Genomic DNA, 24,715 nt, shown 5'->3' with positions numbered 1-24,715 from the left:
ACTGACAGGAAAGATGGACAATCTCGATGTGATACATAAACGTGTCAGTGCTATATAAATCCATGGTAATAACACTATTAAAATTGCAATATAATGGGACTGGGACAAGAGAGACCTAAAATGAAGTTGTACGCAATTCTGCTGCAGGATTGGTTCTGGTGTCAGTAGGTGTAGGTAGGTAGGCCCTTGGGAACTTTTTTTCTCTCTGCATTGTATGTTTGTAACAGTACACAAAATGTTGGCAGATTAGGCCTTTGCATGTGAGCCAAACTTGTTCAGGGGGAAGATAAGCTGGTATCTGCATTAGGGTGCCATATATTAAGGCAAAGGAAATATGGAAAGCACACACTGTACAATGTTATAATATAAAAATTGTTTACTAAGTTCTCTATATTCATTAATTGCGTTAAACTGAATGTGATGCTTGTTCTGCATTTGGTGACTTACAGAACAGATTGGGTGTTAAAGATAGAGATATGTATTTGTTTACTCAAAGCAATCTTATTAAATATGCCTCTAAATATTTTACCTGCCTTAATAAGAATGGAATCATTAAGTTCATCATCATCATTACTTGTGACATGGAAGAAGGATGTTCCAGCGCCTGCCAACCACTATATGGGGCCCGCATTGCTGCCTCTCTCCTGCGGCTTAGCAGTATTTCATGCTTATTAACAGGTTAGTAATGATCCCTCTGTGTGTGCTACTTTTAAGTCCCACTACACTTATTCCCACCCCCTAGTTTTCCCCTCCTCTATAGCAGTCCATTGTTTACAGACAAACCCCCCTAACTGGCTCCACTGCCCATTGTTTTTCAATTAACAAACCCCCCAGACTGATTTCATTGCCATTGCTATCACCCATTGTGTATCAATTAATAAACCCCCCCAGACTGATTTCATCCGGCCTATTACCCACACAGCCCTTATGGGGCTTCTTTAGTATTCACTGCACTCAGCCTCTTTAGCCAAGAAGGTAAAAACTTCCATTCAAGATGCTAAAGTACAGAACAGTTCTTCCTCAGTAATCACGACTGGGGAGCCTTCAAAGCAGATAATACATGACTAGATGAGGCAGTGGCTTAAGGTGCCCATACACTATAAGATCCGCTCGCTTGGCGATGTCTCCAAGCGAGCGGATCTTCACCTGATATCCCCACCTACGGATGGGCGATATCGGGTAGCAACTGGGGCCAAACGATCGGATTACATTTGTGGTTATGGGGCAGTCGGTTCAGGTTAGAAAATCCGGTCAGATCGGGGACCGCATCGGCTCATTGATGCGGTCCCCGATCTGACCGGATTTTCTAACCTGGCCGATCGAGATCTGGCCAATTTCAGGCCAGATATCGGTCGGCCAGGCCGCTCTGTTCTGCCCATACACGGGCCGATTAGCTGCCGAATCGGTCCAAGGGACTGATATCTGCAGCTATAGTCGGCCCGTGCATGGGGACCTATACCCTGCTGCTGTTCTCTGCTTTCTCAGGCCAGGAACATGTATGGATGCTACCTGGCAGGTAAAACAAAGCTTGATGCCAATAATATTGATGGGAAAAAAAGTCATAACTATAAGAAGGCCAGTATTCTTGCCCTGGAAAAGGTGGCAACCCTAGGTACATGGCAAGGGGGCAGCTGATTGGGGCACTTGGGGATTGGGTAGAGGGTGCTTTTCAAAAAGGGCCATAAGGGGTTTCATTTTCTTTGGGGATACCCTGCCATATTTCAGCACAGTAAAATATAAACACATTAGAGTATGACAGAATATTCTCTTTATACCAGCTATTAGTTTCCCTAAAACCTGACATTTAAAGAAAGGCGTTATTACTTTTTTTTAACGTCAACCCCTCTGGTTTGACACACAGCGGTGCTGCGAAATCTGCGCATGTACACCATGCACCGGAACCACTGTTTCCTGACCTAGCGGGGAAGCCCTTGCCGGCGGAAGCATTTCCTGTGACGACAAAAGAAGATTGCGAACCCGTTCCGCAGAAGCGTAGTGGTTTGCCCGTAGTCAGAAAATCACAAAGGTAACCAGTCTCTCTCAAAAAAGGCATCGTGAGGAAAGGACCGCCTTCATGAACGGTTCCGCTTGTAAGTTGTGGGATACGGGGTTCAAGGGGGGGAGGGGCTTTCTATATATAATTTAGGGATGGAGTTTACCATTTCTTTCTTGGGGGCATGTATAAAGGAAATCATAATGTTGCCATATTAATGAGACGGCGGTGCATTTCCCGCCAGTTGATTATTTATTTTCTCCCAGTGCAATAAACATTCCCGCGCGTTCGAGGCTGCAATTCCTTTCCAGTACTAATCCGCGCAGTGTACGTGCCCTGCTTCCCCCTTCTCATTCAAACAATGGCAGGCCGTGTGGCACACCTCTTTCAGTGTCTTGGCCCCTCCCACTCGCCCTAGCCAATGTGCGAGCTAATGCTGCAGCGGCACGGCAGCGCTTGTGTTCTGGTGCGGAACCAGGCGAGTGTACTACTGTGTGTGGCCTTTCAGAACCTGAGGTAACTCTGCAGTCCCCGCCCTTTTCACAAGCACCGCCCCGTTTCCCTGGATACCCGGCTGTAGGAGGTGTGCGTAGGACGTCATTGTTCAGTCACTTTCCCCCGGCAGTGTGAGCAGGGGATGGGCATGAGGGCTGTGCTGGAGCCAAGTTGCATTTGATTCCGGGAAATCACATTCAGGTATTGCTGACCGCACGGAGCGGGCTTGTTGGGCTACGGGCTAGGCCTCCGCTGCGTTTGCCGAATTGTATTTCCTTGTCAGGCCTGTGCTGCTGGCATAGGCCCCAGGTGCTTCTGTGGCTACCAGCCGTAATAGTCACTGGCCCCATGGCATGGCTGTTTCCAGCTTGGGTAGGAGAATTGGGACACCGTACGGCAGGAATCATTCCCCTTCAGAATCACTTGACTACGCAGGGATAGCTGGGGATGCTGGGAGTTGTTTCTTTGGATATGCTGATTGGTTTTTCTAACACAGGAGGGGCTTGGTTTGTTGGTCGTCTTTGCTAGGTGATAATCTCTGAGACTATTAGACTGTAAGCTCTGTGGTACAGAGACCCATCTCCCTAATGTCAATATAAGAGTTCTAGTGTGGGATATACTCTTTCTATCTGCCTATGCTGTCCTGCAGCCCATTACTTCAAACTGCTTCAGTTGATACAATGCTGTTTTACACTACATCCTGTGGTATGCCTCGGGTTCAATCTCTAACTTGTAGCTATTTATAATAGACACAGAGCTCATGTCCTGGCTGTTGAATTCTTAGTGTATTACACAGAGGTGTGAAAACATGGAACTAAGAGGGATGCGGCAGGTCTGGGATTGGTTGTTCAGCCAAATGTGAACCCTTAAAATCACCCATGCTTGAACTGAGCTTTATAATAGTAGCATTTTGAGTACACAGAGGCCCAAATAGCCCCCAGCATGCCCAATACATAGCAAAGACAATAAACCTGTATTATTTTTATATTTATATATATATATATATATATATATATATATATATATGTCCAAAAAAGACCAGCAACACCGAGTTATGTTCCAAAAACAATCAATTGTGTATTAAAAACGCATGAACAGCCAACGTTACGTTTCGGTCCCCATCGGGACCTTTCTTGAGAAAGATATATATATAGATATATATATATCAATCCAAATGGTGTCCGCACTCCAAGGCTCAATATTCTGTGCAGGGTGTTAGCCAAAATTATGTATGTATAGAAAATAATCATCTGTGGCCAGCACACCCTTCAATGTTTTATCAAAAATTTTTTTATTGTAGATATATTGTTAAAACCAACGTTTCGGTCCTCATTAGGACCTTTCTCAAGGATAAATTGAGAAAGGTCCTAATGAGGACCAAAACGATGGATGGATATATATATTATTAATATAGCAAGACAATGAGCCGCACACGCAGGGACTTTGTTAGAAAACAAAACATTTTTTGTTTTCTAACAAAGTCCCTGCGTGTGCGGCTCATTGTCTTGCTATATACATGGTTTTTGCAAGCACCTGGGGCATTTGACTACTATTAGGGTGTGCTCTGTTCTTTTCTGTATGTGTATATATATATATGTGTGTTTTAACTAAATCTCACATTTTTGGACTTGTCCAAATACACCAATCCCCCACAAAAGATATGGCTGAATACAGCCTATATATATCTGGGTACCTTCTGGATTATGGCTGCCAGGGACAAGAAATGCATCACAGTTGAAATGCTTTGATGCTTTGTTCTCTTTTGATTGGGACTTCAAAAAAATTTGTATGTAAAATGTATCTGTTGTTTATTGGCATTTCCTGTGTTTTATAGGGATTACACTAAATGTCTCTGATACTGTCATGTTTGCATCTCGGCATCTTTTAAAGCAGTTACAGTAAATTACAACCCTTCAGTTATTTAGAGTTAGGCACGGGAAGTTAATGATTAGTATACTTCTATTGTGCAAATATTGCAAATATATAATCTCGCATACTGTTTTTCAAATGTATGAGTTGTGGGTTTGCAGGCTTATGGTCCCACATTTACTTGACCTTTAAATTGAAGCAGAATTTGGCAAGAAGATTGGATTGTAGTTACTAGGATCAGTTTGAAGAGAAATGGCACGCACTCCTTGGTCCACTAAAACTTGTCTTTATTGTAGAGATATTAAAACGAAAAGGTCCTAGGACCTTTTTCTTTTAAGATCTCTACAATAAAGACAAGTTTTAGTGGACCAAGGAGTGCGTGCTATTTCTCTTCAAACTGATGTTCGTTTAATACCTCAAGCTACAGGTTCAGGGCGCTGCACCTGGACCACCACTTGTCTTTGGTGAGTGCATTTCCCAATAACTTTGCCAGGACTGTTTTTAAAGTTGTGTGTTATAGGTGGAGGGTCCGGGGTTTACACACCCGGACCACATAATTTATGGAGTGATCTTATTACCACTTCATTTGCATTTAGCATGGGGATTGTACTGAGGCTTGTATACACACATTCCCCCTCCTGTTACCGTAAAACGGAGCCACTTAGTATTATTTTAGGATTGTAGTTACTAGGAGTCAGGGGTCAGAGAGTATGGCATGTCTAATCAAATGTAATTAGTTTTGATATAAATCTGTAAATCTTTTTCAGTTTCTTGAATTACATTTCTTACCCTTTATTGCAGTAACTTCTGCCAATTAAACGAGCCCTGTGTATTCAGTTGAACTTCAAAACACAAGTAGCAAATTGTAACGTTGCAGTGTGTGCCGTTTCAGAATCCCCTGCCCTGTTTCACAGCTGTAAGAGGTGTTAGTCTCAAAAGTGATGTCCTGAGCAATTTCCCCTGTCACAGTAAGGAGGATGGAGACGGAGGCTGTCATGGAGAGAAGGCCAGTTTGATTTCAGGAGAACACTCCAAGGTATATTGGGGCCCATGGGAAAGAGATGGTTTGGCAAGGACTGGGGGTATGCTAGGCATGACAATGAAAGCCCAAACACTGCATGTGTTTATTTTTACAACATAATTTAGGCCTGCCTACTTAATGTGGTAGGCAGCTGCTTTTGGCTACATTTTCTGACATCAGTATCTCACTTGATGCTTAGCATGGAGAGCTTTACATCCTAAATGGAATTTAGGTATGCATGTTTGGCTTCCAGGACTTTGTATTGTCCTCCACAAGTTTGGAAGTTGCTAAGGACTTGGTTGGAATATTGGCATTGATTAGAATGGCATAGGATGCTATGAGAGGTTTTATGAACTGTATGTGATTTATTATCCACTTCGAAAAGTGCAGGAAATTTGTAACTACAATAGTATAATTGTTCTGTGGTGCTGTTTTATGGCAGATCGCCCACAGCAATTGAAATGATAGGGTTATTGGCAGTGAACTGACTTTACTGAGCTGGTCTATGTTGTAATTCACTAAGAAAGATATGCTGGAGCTGGAACACTTGCTTGGGTAAAATTGTAATGCAGTTGTAAAGCAATCAGAGGGGTGTCTCACTTAGTGTGCCAGGGCATTTCTGGCCAGATGTTGTGTAAATGAAGTCATAATGCGAAATTCACCTTTCTTTTTTGAAGATTCCAAAGCTATCTGGTGGCTGTAGCTTCTTACAGTAGCTGAAGAGCCATCATAAATGCTATAAATGATTTCATACCTACAGAACTCTTCAGCATAGGATTTATTTATTTTTTGACAGGATTAAAAAAAAAAATCAACATTACAAGCAGTAATGATGTAGTGATCACTTTGGTTTTTAAAAAGTAAAATTAGTTCTGCTTTAAGTTTTAGAAATCATAACCCCTTTGCAGCTAACATACTGAGTTCTGGCAGGGCCCATTATTGAATCAAAAGGTTCAAGGTTTCAGTCCAGTGTACATTTCTGCAGAGTGTGGGAAGGTAAGAATGTCAGTTTCAACAATGACTTGTGCAATAGTGATAAGGTGATAACACGATCATGCACCAAAATTACCTGCTTGTTTTTCTTCTGTGTGCCTTAGTAACAGCAGTCATCACATATGGTTCTCATTCATATTGCTGATACAGAAACAGTTAGTCAGACCCTGGATTAAATATAAGTGCCATATTTTCTATCAAATCCAAGGCACAAATGATTGATTTTTTTTTTTTTTATTCTACTTTGGAAATGTTATTTGTAATGTGGAATTTATGTGAAATTTGCTTGTGATGATCACCATCACCTCTGCAATTAAAGGTCAAATGTGAGAGAAACTCTAAAATCTGCCCAAAACATGAAAAGAGAAAAATGTAATACATTATATAGGTATGTTTTGTTTTGCAGCTGATCTTCCTCTCTATATTTTGCAGTGTTAAACCATGACTATAATAGATAAAGTGTCTTCGGCACCTGATGCTTGCCAGAACCAACTGTGCAGCACAGTGGCACCCTCATCAGGAGAAATGGAAAATGGATCTTCAGTTTGGGGTGTTGTATCAGCCCTAGCTAAAATTGGGCTTGGACTGGTACCTGCTGCAGCCGTGTATTCAAGCTCATCTGTTCCTGAAAAGCCTGTGCCTTCAGAGCAGAATGATCTGCGTAAGACCTTGCACCTTTACATTTCTATATTTGGCCTATTCTTTGTAATAAAAATGTTGTTGACTGTGTGACGCTCATCTAACATAAAAATTCACATCCTGACCAGTAACACCTACACCTAAAAGTAAGGCCTTCTTTCCATTACATACAAACCCTTTTCACTGCGGTTCCTTCGCCTTCTGTTTAAAGACAATAACGCATAGCTATTCCAGATGTTTTGATGCCCATGTGATCTGCATCCCTGCAGCCGGGCAACAGATTTGCTTCCAATTAATTTGCTCTGCAATGGGCTGTAATCATAGGTACACCCACGTGTCAAATGATTGTCACTTGGAATCGTGTCAGCGTTTCGGAGTGAGAGTCCCCTGGCGATTGATGTAAAAAAAAAAAAAAGGAATGATTCCATGCATTTGGTTCCCTGGCACCATTCATTGCTGAGTCAGTGTGTGGAATCGCTATGTGTACCATTTTCCTAAGACCTATGTTCACACAATTTCTTCAGTAGAATTTTGTATCCGTTTTAACAGCTTATGTCATTTTCTGAAAAAGAATGACAGAGTATACTTGCCTCCGTTAAATTCTGCCTTCTGTCTCTTCATCTCAAATTTTTAGGTAAACCATGAATTTAGTATTTTAAAAAGAGCAAATTGACTACAACAATTATTTTGCTGTATTTGCCTTCTCTGTGCTACTGGGAACAATAGCTAAATGTATTTTTAATTATGTAAATGGGAGCTAAAAAGTAAAACACTCGGCCTCCCTTCCACCGCTGCCTGCATGCATGGTAGGCCAATCAAAAACAAAAATGTACACTAATCCAATGTAAGCAATCGCATACTGTGTACATACCATACATATGTGTTTTATATAACCTCACAAATATTGTTCTGTGCTTATATACAGTATATTTCTGCATTGTTAAGGCATTATAGCATATGTAGGCACTGTTGGAAGGTGTTAATCTCAAATACAGAATCTATAGATATGCTGTACTGAGTTGCAATGGTGGCACAAGGTTTGTGTGTTTTTTTTTTTTTGTTTTTTGTTTTGTTTTTTAAAACATTTTATTTTTATTTTTCAGCTTTGGCAGTCCCAGGAGATGGCACTGATCCACCTGAGAAACCTGGGGATGGCATTGATCCACCCGAGAAGATTCTTTTTCCCCCGGCAAAGATCTGTCTGAAGTGGCAACGTGTGCAGAAAGTTGGAGCTGGTCTCCAAAATCTTGGGAATACATGCTTTGTGAATTCTGTATTACAGTGTTTAACTTACACGGCGCCTCTTTCTAACTACCTTATTAGCCGCGAACACTCTGAAACATGTGAGTATGTGTTTGTATTACCTTCGCTCTATGCCAGGCTTGGGCAACCTTGGGCACTCCAGCTGCTGCAGAAATACATCCACCAGTGTTCTAGTTCTGTAGCAGATATAGTGCTGGAGGTTTCCCATCTTTGCCCTCGGTTATCAGATAAGAACAGTGTATTAGGGGTTATTATAGATCAGCAACATGTGCAGTAAATCACAATTACACATAAAGGGGCTATATTAGGTTCATTTCACAGCAGTTCTTGACAAGGGACCAGTAATTGCAACTTTTTTGGCCCAATATCTTCTCCAAGTAATTATTTAGTATATATATAGCTGCATTCATTAAATAGGCCCACGTGGGAGGCATAACATAACCAACTGAAAGGTCTACAGCAAGGGAAATTGGAGGAAGGTGTTTTATTTTTCAGTTCAATTTCTACTCTGATCTCCCGTTTCCTTTAATGTTTCTAGCTGTAATTTCTTGATGCTATGCAGCACTGGCTTCAAGCAAGATTGCAACCTATTGCTAAACTTGTCCACTATAATCCTTGCCAGTGTCAGCAAATTTGCCCAGCTGTGCTGTGACACTAAGCCCTTCCTTAAATTGGGAACGTGAGCAATGATTCTGGGGAGCAAACACGTTATCTTGCTCTTCAACACCTAGAAGCTATTTTGGAGTTTTTTGACCCTGGACTCACGGAAAAGCCCAGGATTTGGATGATACAGCCATCATATTGGCAGGTATATATTTTCTCCACATCCAATACTCAGCAGCGCATCTAGCTACTGCAGCTAATAATGACAACACATATATATTTCTTTTGGTGGAACACTTCATATTAAGAACGTTGTGTTGCAAAGTCTTACCCATTTAATTTCAACCCCCCCAAAAAAGCACGCTTTTTCAAAATAATGTGCTTAAATTTTACATTGACAAAAGGTATTTATTTTTTTCGTAAAAGTTACATAATGTGTCCTTAAACATTCAGCCCAAGTAGATGCTATCTGTAAGTAAGGCTGTATCTTTCATTTATTTTTGCCTTACTAAAGTAGGAGGACATAACTTTTAAGGGCAGACCATTTTATCCTTGCCATCCCTTTACATACACAGGCCAGGGCGGGGTCAGTATTGTGTTATGGGGCACTAGCTTGCTGATGGCTATAGGGCTAAACAGTCGATGGCTGTCGTGTATGGGGGTGAAACTGTAAAGCAGCTATACAAACTCTAGGGGTTCCACTCATGGTCTGAAAGCCAAATTCCCATTCGTGAATTGGATTTGAGGCCTATAATATCATGGTACCAATTCATATACTAGTGGATAAGTCTCGGCATTACATGTTGGGGTATGATTTCTGTTCCTGGTGGGATGGTTAAGGCTAAAAGATAATACAGTATCTGAGGAAATCTGTCTGCAAAATACTGCATTGGTGCATCTGGACAGACTACCTGTTTAAAGGAAACAGAAACCCTCAAACAAATGAATGTAATTAGTACAGAGTGCTCTCCAGCCATCTGGTTTGACAGTCAGAAAACTTAAGAAGAGGAAAGTCTTATGTTTAGGTTCTTTGTCTAAACAGAGCAACATCAGAAGACTGACTTCTGAAATATTTTCAGGTCAGCTGAACTGACCAACATATGACGCTGTTTCAATTTCCGTATCTTAGCAGTTTTAAGTACTGCTAATATCTTAAAAACTAAGACAAAAAATGTAAATCACAAAAGTGCTAAGATTATTCTGAGCAGTTTTACATTTTGAAGGTTTACCTGTCTTCTTAATTAGTTTCTGTTTCATTGTGCATTGCAGTTGGAGAAATACACGCCTTAATAGTGAATCTAAAAATCCAAGCATAACTGTGTGGTTTAGGGGCCCAAGGCTTAATAGAGGGAAAATTAAATATAATAACAGTATGACTTTTAAAGGTTGGTTATTGCACCACACCTGGCTGATTCAGTTTACTCATGTGGGTGTGGATAACTGTACCTCTGTGATATGCATTACGAAAAGTTTATAAACTATGAATAGGAATAATGTACATTGCCCTAAGGTAGTTTTGACAGTTTGGAAAACTTGAATTGATGTGTTCTAAATTACTGAACAGCTAAACAAATATTCCATGGACTGATTTATTATTACTTTGCATTAAGTATTTTCCTTGCCAAAAGTTACTGCACAATATTGTTGAGCTATTGAAGTATCTCAGACTTAAGAGCAGTGACATTTGGGGGTGAAATTGGTGCTTTTCCTGCCATATTTTTAAGTAATCCCGGACCCCTACAGGGTCCTCACCTAACATGAATCACCTGAAGAGCAGAAACAGGTGCTTTCGGGCAATTACCTTACAGTGAATGGCGGGGGATTTGGGCGCATTGGGCTAAAACATATTCAGTAGACACAGAATCTCTCTGTGCAGTTACTGTATAAAGATAATGGGTGCTATACATTATATAATTTAAGTTAAGCAGTTTCTTTTTTGTCTCTTCTTAAATATTGACCAAATTTGCGCATTCGTTCTTTTCTTTTAGGTCACAGCCAAGACTTTTGCATGATGTGCGTAATGCAGACACATATATCAATGGCTCTGTCAAACTCTGGAGGTGTCATCAAGCCATCCGCAGTTGTCAATGATCTCAGACGTAAGTAGCCTTGTATGAGACAATATTAATACTTGTCCAGCTAGTAACTATTGATGCCATTGCTGCAAAGTAATAGATTGTATAAGTAACAACCCTTTTCATTGCCTGAAATATGGTTATAAAATAAGTTGTAATATGCAAGATTCCAGAGCATATCAAATTGCATTTTGGTATAGCTTTGCTTTGTACAAACATGTTTGCATGTGTCCATTAGGCATCTCTAAAAACTTTCGTTACGGGAGCCAAGAAGACGCCCATGAATTTCTACGTTATACAGTTGATGAAATGCAAAAATCCTGCCTGAGAGGTTCCTGCAGGTAAGGGCCATAAACTAATTGTGCCACATCCTTATCGGGTAGCAATAACCTGTGTTTTCCTTTATTGATGAAATACAGCTTTTGGTGTACTTGATGCTTCAGGATTGTAAATCCTAAATGATTGCATGGCAGGCACATTTCCTGCAGCACTTACTTAGGATTTTTTTGCCTTGTAAACACAGGCAATGTTTTACATGTATGTGACTTCTAACGAGACCCATTGGAAACAGACGGGATAGTGATACTTGATTATTTCCTATGATTTTTAGGTTAGATCGACACACACAAGCCACTACCCTTATTCATCAAGTGTTTGGCGGATACCTGCGGTCTCGAGGTAAGATTGCAGACGAATTTAAGCTGGCCATACACGCACCGATATAATATCGTACAAAACCTCGTTTCATGTGATATTCGGTGCGTGTATGGCAAGTCGGCGAGTCGACCAATATTGCAGGAAGCTGCTGATATCGGTTGACTCGCTGATCGGGCCAGTTAAAGATTTTGATCGGGCGCCACAGAAGGCGCCTGACCAAAATCTGCCTTCAGCGCTGAATCGGCAGAAGGCGATAGAGATCCTATTTCTACCTCCTTATCTGCCGTTTCAGCCCTGAACGGTTTGTGGCCGATTGTACGATCTTTCGTGCGACCGATGGTCGCACGAAAGATCGCAAATCGCCACGTGTGTCGCCACCTTTAGACTGTTATGTCCCTGACAATTCTGACTTTGTATTGATTCTGACAGATGGCAGCCCTTCTTTGCTATATGGCAGGGATTCTAGGTGTACATTGAGGAGCAGATCTGATGCCATTGGGTGTGCTTTATTGGAAAGGCTTAAGATTTACTACCAATTCACTTTTAATTGACTGACAGCACTGGTGGTGATTCTTGACATGCCAGCTTCTGAGCAATAATTGCCTACACCAGTGTTTGTTCTCTCCCCCCCATGGAGCTACAAAGTTTCAAAACTATTATGCCCCCCCATAGCTCTTACTATACTGCTGCTTGCTTGCTAACAAAGGCAGTGACAGAGATAAGAAGACTTGGCAGAAAGAGCCAGTGTAAATAGAAACACTGAACTTATAAAAAATATAAACATGTGAAATCTGAGCCTCTGCTGCAACAGAAAATAAGGCCAATGTCTCACCACATGGAGAAACGCCCAAAACCCCACGATAACAGGCGGTTTGTAAGTGTATGGGAGTAGATATGATCCGTTTCATGTCTTACTGCACTTTTACTTTTTTCCATAGAATCTGCTTGGCATGACCTTAGCCTAAAGGTCCCCATACACGGGCCGTCTATAGCTGCCGATATCGGTCCCTTGGTCTGATTCGGCAGCTAATCGGCCCGTGTATGGGGAGAGCAGAGCAGCCTGGCCGACCGATATCTGGCCTGAAATTGGCCAGATCTCGATCAGCCAGGTTAGAAAATCCGGTCGGATCGGGGACCGCATCGGCTCGTTGATGCGGTCCCCGATCCGACTGCCCCATTGCCGCCCACATAATAATTTTTTTTTTTTTTTACCTAAATGCTCCCCGATATCGCCAAGCGAGCGGATCTGCTCGTGTATGGCCACCTTTACACTTAACTATTTGCATAAAAAAAATTATTTTTGTGCGTAGATTTTTATTTTTGTATTTCTTTGTTGAAAGAGTTTGAGATTTTGCCTTTTTATGGTTACATTTTTCTTACTTAATCACTTTGAAAGTCTCTTTTCTTACTTAATCACTTTGAAAGTCTCACTCCCACCATCTTCTTTGTTTCAGTCACGTGTCTCAGTTGTAAAGCTGTGTCTGACACCTACGATCAATATCTTGATCTCACATTAGAGATAAAGGTAATGTGGCTCTTCAATCACTACACTGATTTCCTGTAAGAGTTACAAGATGTGTGAATTATTGCATATGACAAATTCCATTACACTTTAAAAGAAAAACTACATATCTTAGTTGATTTTATATCTGTATTGGTTGTGAGTTCACCACATGAGCATATTTGAGTAAATATATCCAGGAGTGATTTTTTTTTTTAAACTGAAAATGCTCTTTATTCAGTCTGTGTGGTGTCCTAAATTTGTTTTCATAGCTACTTGGTTGCAATCAATCAGATACTTGCTTTATGTACAGGTATGGGACCCGTTATCCAGAAAGTTCCAAATTACAGAAAGCCCATCCCCCATAGACTCAATTTTAAGGAAAGAATTAACATTTTTAAAAAATATTTCCTTTTTCTCTGTAATAATAAAACAGTACCTTGTACTTGATCCCAACTAAGATATAATTGATCCTTATTGGAGGCAAAACAATCCTATTGGGTTTATTTAATGTTCAAGTGCTTTTTTTAGCAGACTTAAGGTATGGAGATCCAAATTATGGAAAGATCCCTTATCTGGAAAACCCCAGGTCCCAAGCATTCTGCATAACAGGTCCAATACCTGCAGTACGTTGCAACCTCTTGTTTGTGGTGAAACCAGCAGTCATGTCAGGGGGCAGGATTGGAAAAGTGACATCAGGAGGTGGGTGGTGACATCTAGGGGTGGGACTGAGATGTATCCAGCTGTGATTGGAGCTTTTTTACCCTCCTATCAGCAGTTTTGAACCTGACAACCTGTGTAAAAACCAGAATGTCAGGCTGACGGGCCTAGAAAGAGTCTTTTAAAATGGACATTCATATAACCATGTTATGCACATTAATTTGACTTCCTTCAGATGTCTGTACACAAGGTTGTTTGTGGTGTATTGTGGGCATGCAGAATTATAATTCTATTTGCCCTAGGAATAAAGCAACTATCTTTTTATTATGTAAAACCAGTATGAATACTAATAATAACAACAAAAGCTGATACGTTGAAGCATTGTCTTCCATTTTTTAAAGGCATGTCACAGCCTGCTAAAAAATGTATTGTGGTGCAGTATACCCTCTTTTTCTAAGTGAAAAAAACAAATGAAGCTTCTTGAACTAAGGAACAACCAACTTTAATTTTTCAACTTCCGGTTAAAATATACACTTCCTGCTTTTGCTGAGTGCTTTAAAATGGGCTGCTCATTATCTCTGGCTTAAGGGGTTTGTTTATACAGAGCTTCTTATCACCAATTCAACACGGGTGGGGGGAGTTCAATTAAAAAAAAAAAAAACAATTTTCCATTAATGCTTGGCAAGAAAACTATGAAAGTGTTTTTTTCCCCCAAATCTTACACTGTTCCTTTAAAGGTGTCTGCTGACAAGTTATTTATGGATTCGATTGCCAAAAGGCAGCTGATTAGACAAAGTTGTCAATAGGGCTGTTTTCTGTGTGCTTTGAGCACTGCTTTTTTTCAGTAGCCCAGAAATGCAGCACCCAGAGCAGTTTTTCATTGGCAATAAATGCATATTTCACTCCCTTTTTCTAATATTAGGATCCACATAAATGTTTTATTTAATGTTCCCCTTGCAGTAACACCCTAATAGGGAATTTTCATTCTTTCAGATGGCTCATAGTGTTAACCAAGCCCTAGAGCAATTTGTAAGGCCGGAACAGCTGGATGGAGACAATGCCTATAAATGTAGCAAGTAAGATTTCTTTTTCTTTTTCAACTTCTTAAATGAACAGTTCAGTGTTAAAATGAAACTGAGTATTTAACCCTTTTGTATCCTAATTAGGATTCGGTCCTGTCCCTGTCCCTTACAGTGGATTCGGTGGTTTGGCCGAACCTGAAAAACTGGATTCGGTGCACCCCTAAAAATAATAAACCTTTCTAATATAGTTAGGCAAAAATGTAATCTATAAAGGCTGGAATTAATGGATGTCTAACATAATAGCCAGAACACTATTTCCTGCTTTCAGCTCTCTAACCTCTTAGTTAGTCAGTTTGTGAGTACGCAGGTCAGATTCAAATGCAAATTAACTTAACAGTTATGTCCCATATGGTCCCCCTTCAAGTCACTGATTGGTTACTGACTGCTAACAGCTTAAAGAGCGGTAAAGGAGGAAGTAGTGTTTGGCTATTATGTTAGACATTTATTCACTTCAGCCTTTAAAGATTACATTTTTGCCTAACTAACTATATTAAAAACATTTTTTATTTTGCGCAATATATTTTACTCTGTTTCATTTTTACACTGAACTATTCCTTTTAAAGGGGTGGTTCACTTTTATTATGTTATAGAATGGGCAATTGTAAGCAACTTCTCAAGTGGTCTTCATTATTTCTTTGTTTAACGTTTTTGAATTGTGCCTTTATCTTCTAACTCTTTGCACTTTTATTTTTATTGTTACTTTTTATTTTTTCTATTTGGGTCCTTCATTATTAAACAATCATATGTCTCTCCTTCAAACCACTCCCTTGTTGCTAATGAAACTTGAACCCTAGCAAGCAGATAACTGCTGAAATTTAAAAAAAAAAAAAAAACACAAATTACATTTCTTTAATTTAAAATTGAAAGCTTTCCTTCAGCCAAAACAATTTCACTTACAAATTAGTTAAACCATTTTCATATTAATGACTTGGGAACACTGGAACCTTCTGGTGCAACTGTCACCTCAAACATATTTCCGAAAAGTCATAGGGGCAAATTTACCATGCTATGTAAAAAGTGGAGTCAAGCATTACTGGTGATCAATCAGCAATTCGATTTCAATAGTTAGAAAAGCAAAGCATCTGATTGGCTGCTATGAGAAACATCACCAGTAATGTTTTACTCCTCTTTTTACACAGCATGATAAAAAAATAACTGATAGGCCTTGCCCATGACTTTTATGAATAAAGATTTAAAGATTTGTATATTGGTATATTCTCCTCCACCCCAAAACATAGCTCTGATTGATCAATTGTAGGAGTCCATTTCTGATTTTCTTGGTTTCTATGGCTGATACCCCTAGATAACACTTGCTTTTGTTATGTGACTCTTGTGTTTATGGTCTATATGGATTTGTATGTATATTTAAAGTTGATGTGGCTTTTGTAGATGCAAGCAAATGGTGACTGCTAGCAAGAGATTTACAATTCACAGAACGTCCAATGTGCTGACTCTGTCCCTGAAAAGGTTTGCAAGTTTTAACGGTGGCAAACTATCTAAGGTTAGTAATATACAGTTGTTGGGTCTGTAACACGATTTTTACGTGCTCGTCAATCCTTGTCCCAAACAGCTTAGGGCATGATGACAAGTTGTTTTTTTTTTTTTCTCTAAAGGGATTAGGACAGTACAGCAGTTTAGAAGTCAGTGTTTTAGGAACTACATCTGCAAACCTGTAGTTGTGAATTGTAAAATATTATATATCCACTGGCTTCATGCCTGATAACTTGGAGCTTTTCAGGTTCCTCATGTGTGGCGTTCGTATTCTGGGGCAAAGGATATGCTTCATACCTGCAGTTATTAGAAAAAATAGCCACAGCAGAGGAATCTGGAAGTTCTCTAATGGGGGGGCTTAATTCAAAGAAGAGTATGTTATTAAAAAAAATCCATTAAACTTAACGCATGCCTTTTCATTTTACATTTAATCTGGGCTTTTGCTGCTTGCACTACTTGTTCTGTCCAAAGTACTGTGTAGGGTCTGTGGCAGGCCTCCACCAAGCAAACTACTCCCTTTCCAGCCATGACTGGGGGGGTTCAAAATGTTAAGCAGCGCTCCTCCCCTAGTGACTGTAATCACTTACCTGACAACCCAGGCTGGTGTTCCTGTTAGCAGAAAATCTCACCTGCCTGGCAGTCCTCTTCCTTCCTTCCTGCTTCTCTGCTATCCCAGGGCCCACACGTGTAGTAGAGTCAAAAAGCAGACTTAAAGTTCGTTTTTTCACTCTACTGCGCATGTGCAGCCAGCACGAAGAAGGAAGACTGAAGATGATCACTTGCCTGCATGTAGCCCAGTGTGGTATCTGGTAGGTGACTATAATCACAAACATTTCGGCACCCCCTTGTTATTTGACCTTTCCTTCTACTTTACACATCCACAGCTGTCTGCCATTGATGCCATAACCACCTTCATACCACATACCAACTATAGCTTCCATTAACTAGTTGTATATAAATTGTTCCTACAGTAAGCAGTCAGTTTTGCATTAAGCCTATATAAACACTGCTGCACTAAATGTGTAGTTTTATGTAAATATAAAAATTGCTGCACAAACTGTGTATTCCTTTAATTTTTTTTTACCATACTGCTGCAGGAGATAAAATATCCAGAGTATCTTGATCTTCGTCCATACACATCTGACCCAAATGGAGAACCAGTTATTTATGTTCTGTATGCCGTCCTCATTCATACTGGTTTTAGCTGCCACGGTGGGCACTATTACTGCTATGTAAAGGTAAGTATTAGTCTTCTCTGCACAAACCCCTAACAGGCTGGGGATCTGCAAAGCTCAATGAGCATTAGGATAAAAAATACTGAGTTTAATATGATACCAATCAGTTTAATTGTGTTAAATCAGATCAGTGGCACTTACACTATAGGGATGGTGGAAGTTACTGTCTAAAAGCAGCTATAGAGTGAGAACTTTGGCATCACAGCACATGGAACCAGCATATATGTATAACTCCATTCCCTGAAGTGTGGCCACTTAATGATATTAACCAATAATTACTATTATTACTACTAGCTCTGCTATTGATCATTAGCTAGAATTGGGAATTATATAGCACCCTGCTTTAGGCACATTTTCATGTTTTGGGTAGACCTTCTTGCAGTATCTTAATGTTTTTTCTCTGCTTTAATTCAGGCATGCAATGACCAGTGGTACCTCATGAATGATTCCACTGTTTCCACCACAGACATCAGAACAGTGCTTAACCAACAGGCTTACCTTCTGTTCTACGTCAGGTACCCTTGCACTCTCTTGCCTGCATTCTCCCGGAACTGTAGAAAATATTGTGTTGCCTTATATATATATATTTTTTTTTTAATTCTTCTTTTGAAGATCTCAGAACTCCCAGAGTGGAGCTAATTTGTACTCCCTACATGCAGCTAGTCCTAGCTCCCCACAACCAAGCAGCAGCCAGAGAGCAGGCAGCACCAAATCTACATTGGTTGGACCTCCCCGCAAGATAAAGGTGAGCATTTTATATGCCTACTCTAGTATAATTTCACTGAAGTCTAGTTTAGCCTGTGGCTCATGTGTTTCTTGGCAGCCATTAAAAAGTTAATATTGTCTTTTGATGAATATAAAACATTTGGGTAAATAAGTAACATGTTTATAAGTATTGTATTCATCAAGTTTTTTTTTTTTTTTTTGCACATTTCAGAGTTCAAAACACATGAATGGCAAGAAATCGCCGAAAAACCAGATGAACAATTCTGTAGTGAATACTAACACCGTGAATCTTAAGAGGCCACCTCTTGGCAACACTGTGGTGAATCGGCAGACTGTAATCAATATACCCAACAACAAGAAACAGAAGATTACAATCAGCATCAATAAATACCAAGGACTACCCCTACCCACTGTACATAAGACCGAGAGCTTAAACAAGCCCACCCCATCATCCACCATTACTAAGCACTCTAATAAGCCTACCTCAAATACCTCCATGGCGCTAGTAAGGAAACACTCACCAAGCAAACTGTATCCAGGACCAGTAGTGAATGGCTCTTGCAAGGCTGGCTCTAGTTTGCTGGTACCTTATGGTGCAGATTCTTCAGAAAACTCGGAGGAGGAGTATAAGGGATTGGACAGCAGCGACTGGAATGGAAAGTCTGTAAATGGGGAGATGTCTAAAAATGGACTGAGCTTACATAAGGACAAGTCTTCTCCTTGTAACTCATTTAAAACGAGTTCTGAAAAGGAAGAGCCGCCTATTGCTGCAGTTGATTCGCTTTCTAGGAATATTATTGCCTGCTCTGACACTAAAAATGTCAATGTTCTTGAGATCACTCATTCTCATAATGCGGGAAATCCAACAGAATTCAGTTCTCTAAAAAAAACAGAAGAATTAACTCAAGATGTGAGTATGTTTGCTATTGGGTCTCATTATTGTGTAGTCTAAACTCTGGTACAATATGTTCAGTTTGCGCTACATATATGTATATCTTTTTTTTTTTTTCCTCTAGGTTGACACTATTTTACCTCTAAGCAAGGAGAAAAAACCCTTAATGATATGCAACAATACATCTGAAGATAAATCTGTAGAAAAAAGGTAAGTCCCATTATTGTGGTAATTGGACTGTATGTTGGCAGCTTTACAGCAGAGGATGTCAGTTTAAAAGGCTGCTAAACCTTCATTGTTTTACCTTTTTATTTAGTAAATAGAAATATTAAGAAGGTTAATGTATAATTATTGTCCCCTAGCTCCCTTTAATAGTTCTGCCGTTCAGCTTTCAGTTTCAGCCCTCCAGTATAGGCACAATAAAATCATACAGCAAGTTATTTGTCTTAGCAAAAAATAGAGGATTAGCTGACAAGGCACTTGCAAACACCAAAGGAGAATCCCACTGTTTATTTGTAATTCCAGCACAATTAAGGAATAGCCCTATTATTCTGGGAGGAGACGCAACAGTGGGTCCTAGCTGTAAACATGGGTGGGTCTTTGACTCCTATTGGAGGCAAAGATTCTTATAAACACAACAACCCATGGTATATTATTATTATTTTTTTTTTTTAAAGGCAGTATACCACCTTTTTCAGTATGAGCTCAATGAACAGGGCTTGTATTGAACATATTTTTTTCCATTGTTTTAATTAATAAATATTTGATTCTTGTTCATTCTTGCACTAAACATGGAATTGAAACCACTTACACTTTCTAACATCCCGACTCACAACCTGGTTCTGCCGAGCCAATGTGGAGAACCTGGTAGAAAAAAAAAAAAGCACTCTATATAATAAGCTGCTGCTTAGGGAAGGGGGAGGTGTGTTTATACAGAGCTCATCATCTATCCCTGTAAACAAGATAGTTTGCTTGTTATTGTAAAAACAAGCAATTGTCCATTAGTGCTTTATAATATACAGTTTGGCCATTTCCCTATGGGACCAAACTGTAAATTATATCCTTATAAACGTTGCGTTCCTACGTCGGTACAGTCTGTCTTTCCCCTTCACAAACTCTCACTGCCTCTCCCACCTTCCCCCTCTTGTTATGCTGAGCTGCTAACATCACACAGGGCAGGCTAAAAGGCAAGGGGCAGAAAAGAAAGCAGAGGGAATTCAAATACAGGTACGTATCCCAAAAGAAGGGACTGCTTATTTAAAATAACACACTTTAGTCTATTTTGTGTTTGCGCCCTTTAATTTAATTCACTTTTTATATTGTGATTCATTGTGATGACAAACTTGAGTCTAGTTTAGGGGCACAAACACAAAATAGACTGAAGTGTGTCATTTTGAAGAACCATAGAACAAAGCCATATCTTCTTCAGGGAGTAAAACACTGCACTCAGAAAATGTATATTATAATGCATAATGTACCCCCTATTGGAATTTATAAGGATATTAGGCCTGCGGCCTCGTGCTTTTATATGGTCACATAACTGCTTGGTCTTTTTACTTGGGGGTTCTAAGGTTTATTTTTCTATTTTGTTTCAGTACACTATATTTATCTAATGGAACAAGTAGTTTGCATAACACTGTTCCATGGAGGAATGGGATGGACCAGCCTGTTAAACATCTTGCTGATAAGCCCAAAGCCGAGGAAGTCCAAAGTACTAGTGAGGATCCGCCAGCTTCTGGGCAGCAGGAGAGCCACACAACAGACACTCACATTAGTAAAAATGCAAACACTTTATCAGAAGACCCCAGCACGTTTAACAACACACTTGCGAACTCATCAGAAGAAGGCGATGACAAGGAAACATTTGACAAGCCTATAATAAATAAATATGGCAATGGTGTACCCTCCTTACTTACATGTTCCAATACAAGTCAGTCCATTGTCAAGGTTGTGGCTAAACTTGATACTTCAAATGGAAATGTGAATAAAATTTCAGTACAGCCTCTCAAAAACACTGACCCTGAAAAGAAAGAACTGATAGAAAATGGTGTAGAAAAGAGCCACTCTGTGTTTGGCGATGCCAAGAAAGTGAAAAGGGACCACCTCCGCAATGGACGATGCCGCTCTGATAGCAGTGAAGGAGTTCAAGAGAAACACACAGCCAGTAACAGAGAGAGACAGTCACACAGCAGAGAGAGAACTAAATCTGACCGCTATAGACCGTCTCATTATCATGAATACAGGCACAGGGACCACTATAGAAGGAATAGCCCATACAAGGACTGTACCAAACACAGCCATACCCGGGGCAGATCGAGAAGCAGGGATAGATATGAAAAGAACTGGTATAGCAGTTCAAAAAGGGCTCGTTCACGCAGCAGAGAAAGAAACTACCAGGATAAAGGCAGGCGATACGATGGCTACAGACACTATAGTGACTATCGTACATCTCACGGTTATCGGGATTTTCAAGATAGAAGGTCTTCATATGAGGATAAAGACTATCACAGTAAATCCTATAACTCTAACAGAAGCAGGTGGTCTTATTACCCCAGAGATAAAGAACATGAATATTTCAGCAGCCCTAAACACAATAACTATTATTCATCATCTCTTACAAAGCACTCTGATAAGTATTATGAAAAATACAACGATGCTGTGGATTACTACCCAGCTGATAAACATGCTAGGATAAGGAAAAGCAAACACAGACACTCAGGAGACAGCGACCTTGAGACAGAAAGCAGGCATAAGCTGAATGGCGAACAGCGGCACGTGAGGAAACATAGATGGAGCAGCTCCTCTGAAAGCAGTGACTGTGAAGTAGACACCAAACGAAAAAAGATTGGAACCAATGGAGCAGTGACTAAAGACAGCTCCAGGGTGAGAGAGAATTGCCCTTTATATATAACTTTTCAGTGAAAACTAAGCTGCAGTTTTCCTAACTTTGGGGCTGCCTTCCTTGGGGTAAAGCAGTGGAGGGGGCGATGAGCTCAGCTTGTCAGTGAGTTATGGCCAACATTATCTCTTTATTGAAAAAATGGGAAATTTGTGCTCACAGCTAAATGTTAAACCATTAGGCAGACAGGAAAGAGGTCCTATGCACTCGCCTATTATCAGTATGTATAGGACATTAAGCTACCCAAAATGCCTTTCCCTTTAAACAAAACAGAGATTGTTTGTCCATATTTGCAGTATAACCAAGCTGGCCAACTACGTCAAAGTAAAATGACATAATACCTTTAACATATCAATAAGAACCGAGGGTACATAGGAAATTATTTAAAGTCTCAGGCCTAACTAACATGCTTTCTAGGTGCCATGGAGCTGCTATAATAGCATGCACAGCAGCTATATCATAAGCTTTGGGCCTCCGAACATGTCCCTGTACATCTTATGTTAATGATTCTTTCAGTTCTGCTCCCACTACACGTCCCGTCCCTGCTAGGGCAGCAGAGGCAACAGGGACAAGTCAGGTACTCATAGTAGATGTTCATCAATAAGAAAAGCCGATTGAGAAGGGGGAAATCTCATAAGGCCTGATGATTGGATAGCAGTTGTTGCTGACTCTTGCGTACGTGCTAACCTTTATGACCGAGCTTAGCCAGTACCAGAAAGCTGTATTAAAGAAAATTAGTCTGTATTTGATCTGACTTATGTATTTTCCTTTTTGCCTTTCGCCAGGTATATGGAAATGCAGTCATCACTTCTTCCGAAAAGAGACCCCTGAAAATGACAGTTTTTCATGACTCCTAACATTCCATTTCTCAAGCTGCAAAAAAAAAAGGCACGTAGGCACGAAATATTGCCAGCAGTGGCACAGGCGGACACATGTCACGTTGGCAGCATACAGGAGTATTTGCTTTACTCCATAAATTATATCCGACCATTCCCAAATGTCACGGCCCATCCCTGCATGAACTGGCCCGATTAGCCTTATAGAGTATGGTGTGGGCAGCTTTTTCTTTTAACTTTATTTATTTTTATTTTAGTATATTTTATGGAAATAATGTTGCAGGATGAGCAGAAGGAATTTAAGGAATGAAGAATTATTACAGATGATTCTCGGGGGTGGGGGGCTTGTATGATTTTCCATGCAATTGTAAGGCAGGTTTCTGGCAGCAGTCTTACAGATTGGGCCACAACGGGCACTATTTAGGAATAAGATGTTTAATAAATTATTAAATTCTTTATTTTCCTAAAATGTATATCTTTATATTGGGTTTGTGATGACACCCTCTGTTTTTCAGCTACCATAAATTATATATAAAATATCATATTAGCCAATCGTGCAACATCTGAGCGCTTCCAAAATAGCAGGGCTATCCATGCTCCTACCCCCCAGCGTTATATATATATATATAGCAAGAACAAACGGAGCACACCCTATTGAAATTCAAATGCCCAGGGTGCTGGCTAAAAAATATAAAGCAAGAAAAAAGAGCTGCACTCACCAGGACTTGGCAAAAATATAGTAAGTTTATTTAAGCAAAGAGATCCAATATATATATATATATATATATATATATATATATATATATATATATATATATATATATATATATATATATATATATATATATATATATATATATATATATATATATATATATATATATATATATATATATATATATATATATATATATATATATATATATATATATATATATATATATATATATATATATATATATATATATATATATATACATATATATATATATATAATATATATATAATATATATATACACATATATATATATACACACATATATATATATATATATATATATATATATATATATATATATATATATATACACACATATATATATATATACACACATACATATATATCAGTTTGATAGTTCTGATGCCTGTTTCAGCAACAGCGTGCCCAATCTTTAGCCCTGCAGCTGACAATGTGCAGCATTTTTTTGTTATCGGCAGATTCCGGAAGTCGTAGTTTACCGACCCCTTAGAGGGCACCACAAGCTGCCTGCAAATGGTTCAAGGCTTATCCATGCAACTGGACATACACCAAATTCTTGGTGCTTGAAATGAGCAGAGTATGAAACTGGTATAACAGACGCTAAATAACGGCACTTGTTTATGTAACATATGTTTGTGTATACATATGCTCTTATTTTTGCGCGTACTTCACTTTCCTGTGCACAGGCAATTTCTTTTGATTCTCATTTGGTAAGACTTTATGGAGACCCCATCATGTTTGACCTTTGACGTGACTTTTGGCCTCTTGCTTATCATTCAAACCCTAAATATAGTGATCTTCCAGCGTGAGCAATATCCAGCTGCCATTTTTTTTTTTTTTTTTTTTTTTTGCCAACGAAGAGAACTCCCCACCGGATCCGAAAGAATTTTGGTCACTTTCATTTGCCCCTATGACTTTTAAAAACTGCAGCTTGAGTAAGAAAAAAAGCAACTCCCATTCCGTTATTGCAAAAGAAAATGGAAATTTCTTGGTGCTTTTTGCCTAGATACTGTGTAGGAGTTTA

The 24,715-nt window shown here is 39.5% G+C and overlaps 1 protein-coding gene across 7 annotated transcripts; it reads left to right on the top strand.

Moving 5' to 3' along the window:
• Positions 1-1,909: 1,909 nt before the first annotated feature.
• On the top strand, positions 1,910-23,273 carry usp42 (ubiquitin specific peptidase 42). Of its 7 annotated transcripts, XM_002931955.5 has the most exons (18): positions 1,911-2,090; positions 5,250-5,393; positions 6,804-7,032; positions 8,114-8,353; positions 8,812-9,081; positions 10,865-10,975; positions 11,190-11,292; positions 11,562-11,629; positions 13,063-13,133; positions 14,763-14,845; positions 16,241-16,352; positions 17,440-17,580; positions 17,992-18,092; positions 18,190-18,322; positions 18,515-19,213; positions 19,320-19,405; positions 20,791-22,078; positions 22,880-23,273. In XM_002931955.5, exons 6-18 carry the CDS (start codon positions 10,885-10,887, stop codon positions 22,949-22,951), a joined length of 3,048 nt encoding a protein of 1,015 aa, XP_002932001.3. In that variant the 5' UTR covers positions 1,911-2,090; positions 5,250-5,393; positions 6,804-7,032; positions 8,114-8,353; positions 8,812-9,081; positions 10,865-10,884; the 3' UTR covers positions 22,952-23,273. The 7 variants fall into 7 exon arrangements, with proteins under 7 accessions (XP_004918040.2, XP_002932001.3, XP_004918037.2 ...); XM_004917980.4 differs by lacking the exon at positions 8,812-9,081; XM_004917982.4 differs by lacking the exon at positions 8,812-9,081 and having other exon boundaries at positions 1,913-2,026.
• The last annotated feature ends 1,442 nt before the right edge of the window (positions 23,274-24,715 follow it).

The sequence above is a fragment of the Xenopus tropicalis genome, chromosome 9, assembly GCF_000004195.4.
Source record: "Xenopus tropicalis strain Nigerian chromosome 9, UCB_Xtro_10.0, whole genome shotgun sequence".
Taxonomy (NCBI): Eukaryota; Metazoa; Chordata; class Amphibia; order Anura; family Pipidae; genus Xenopus; species Xenopus tropicalis.
This window is presented reverse-complemented; position numbering and strand designations above follow the sequence as displayed.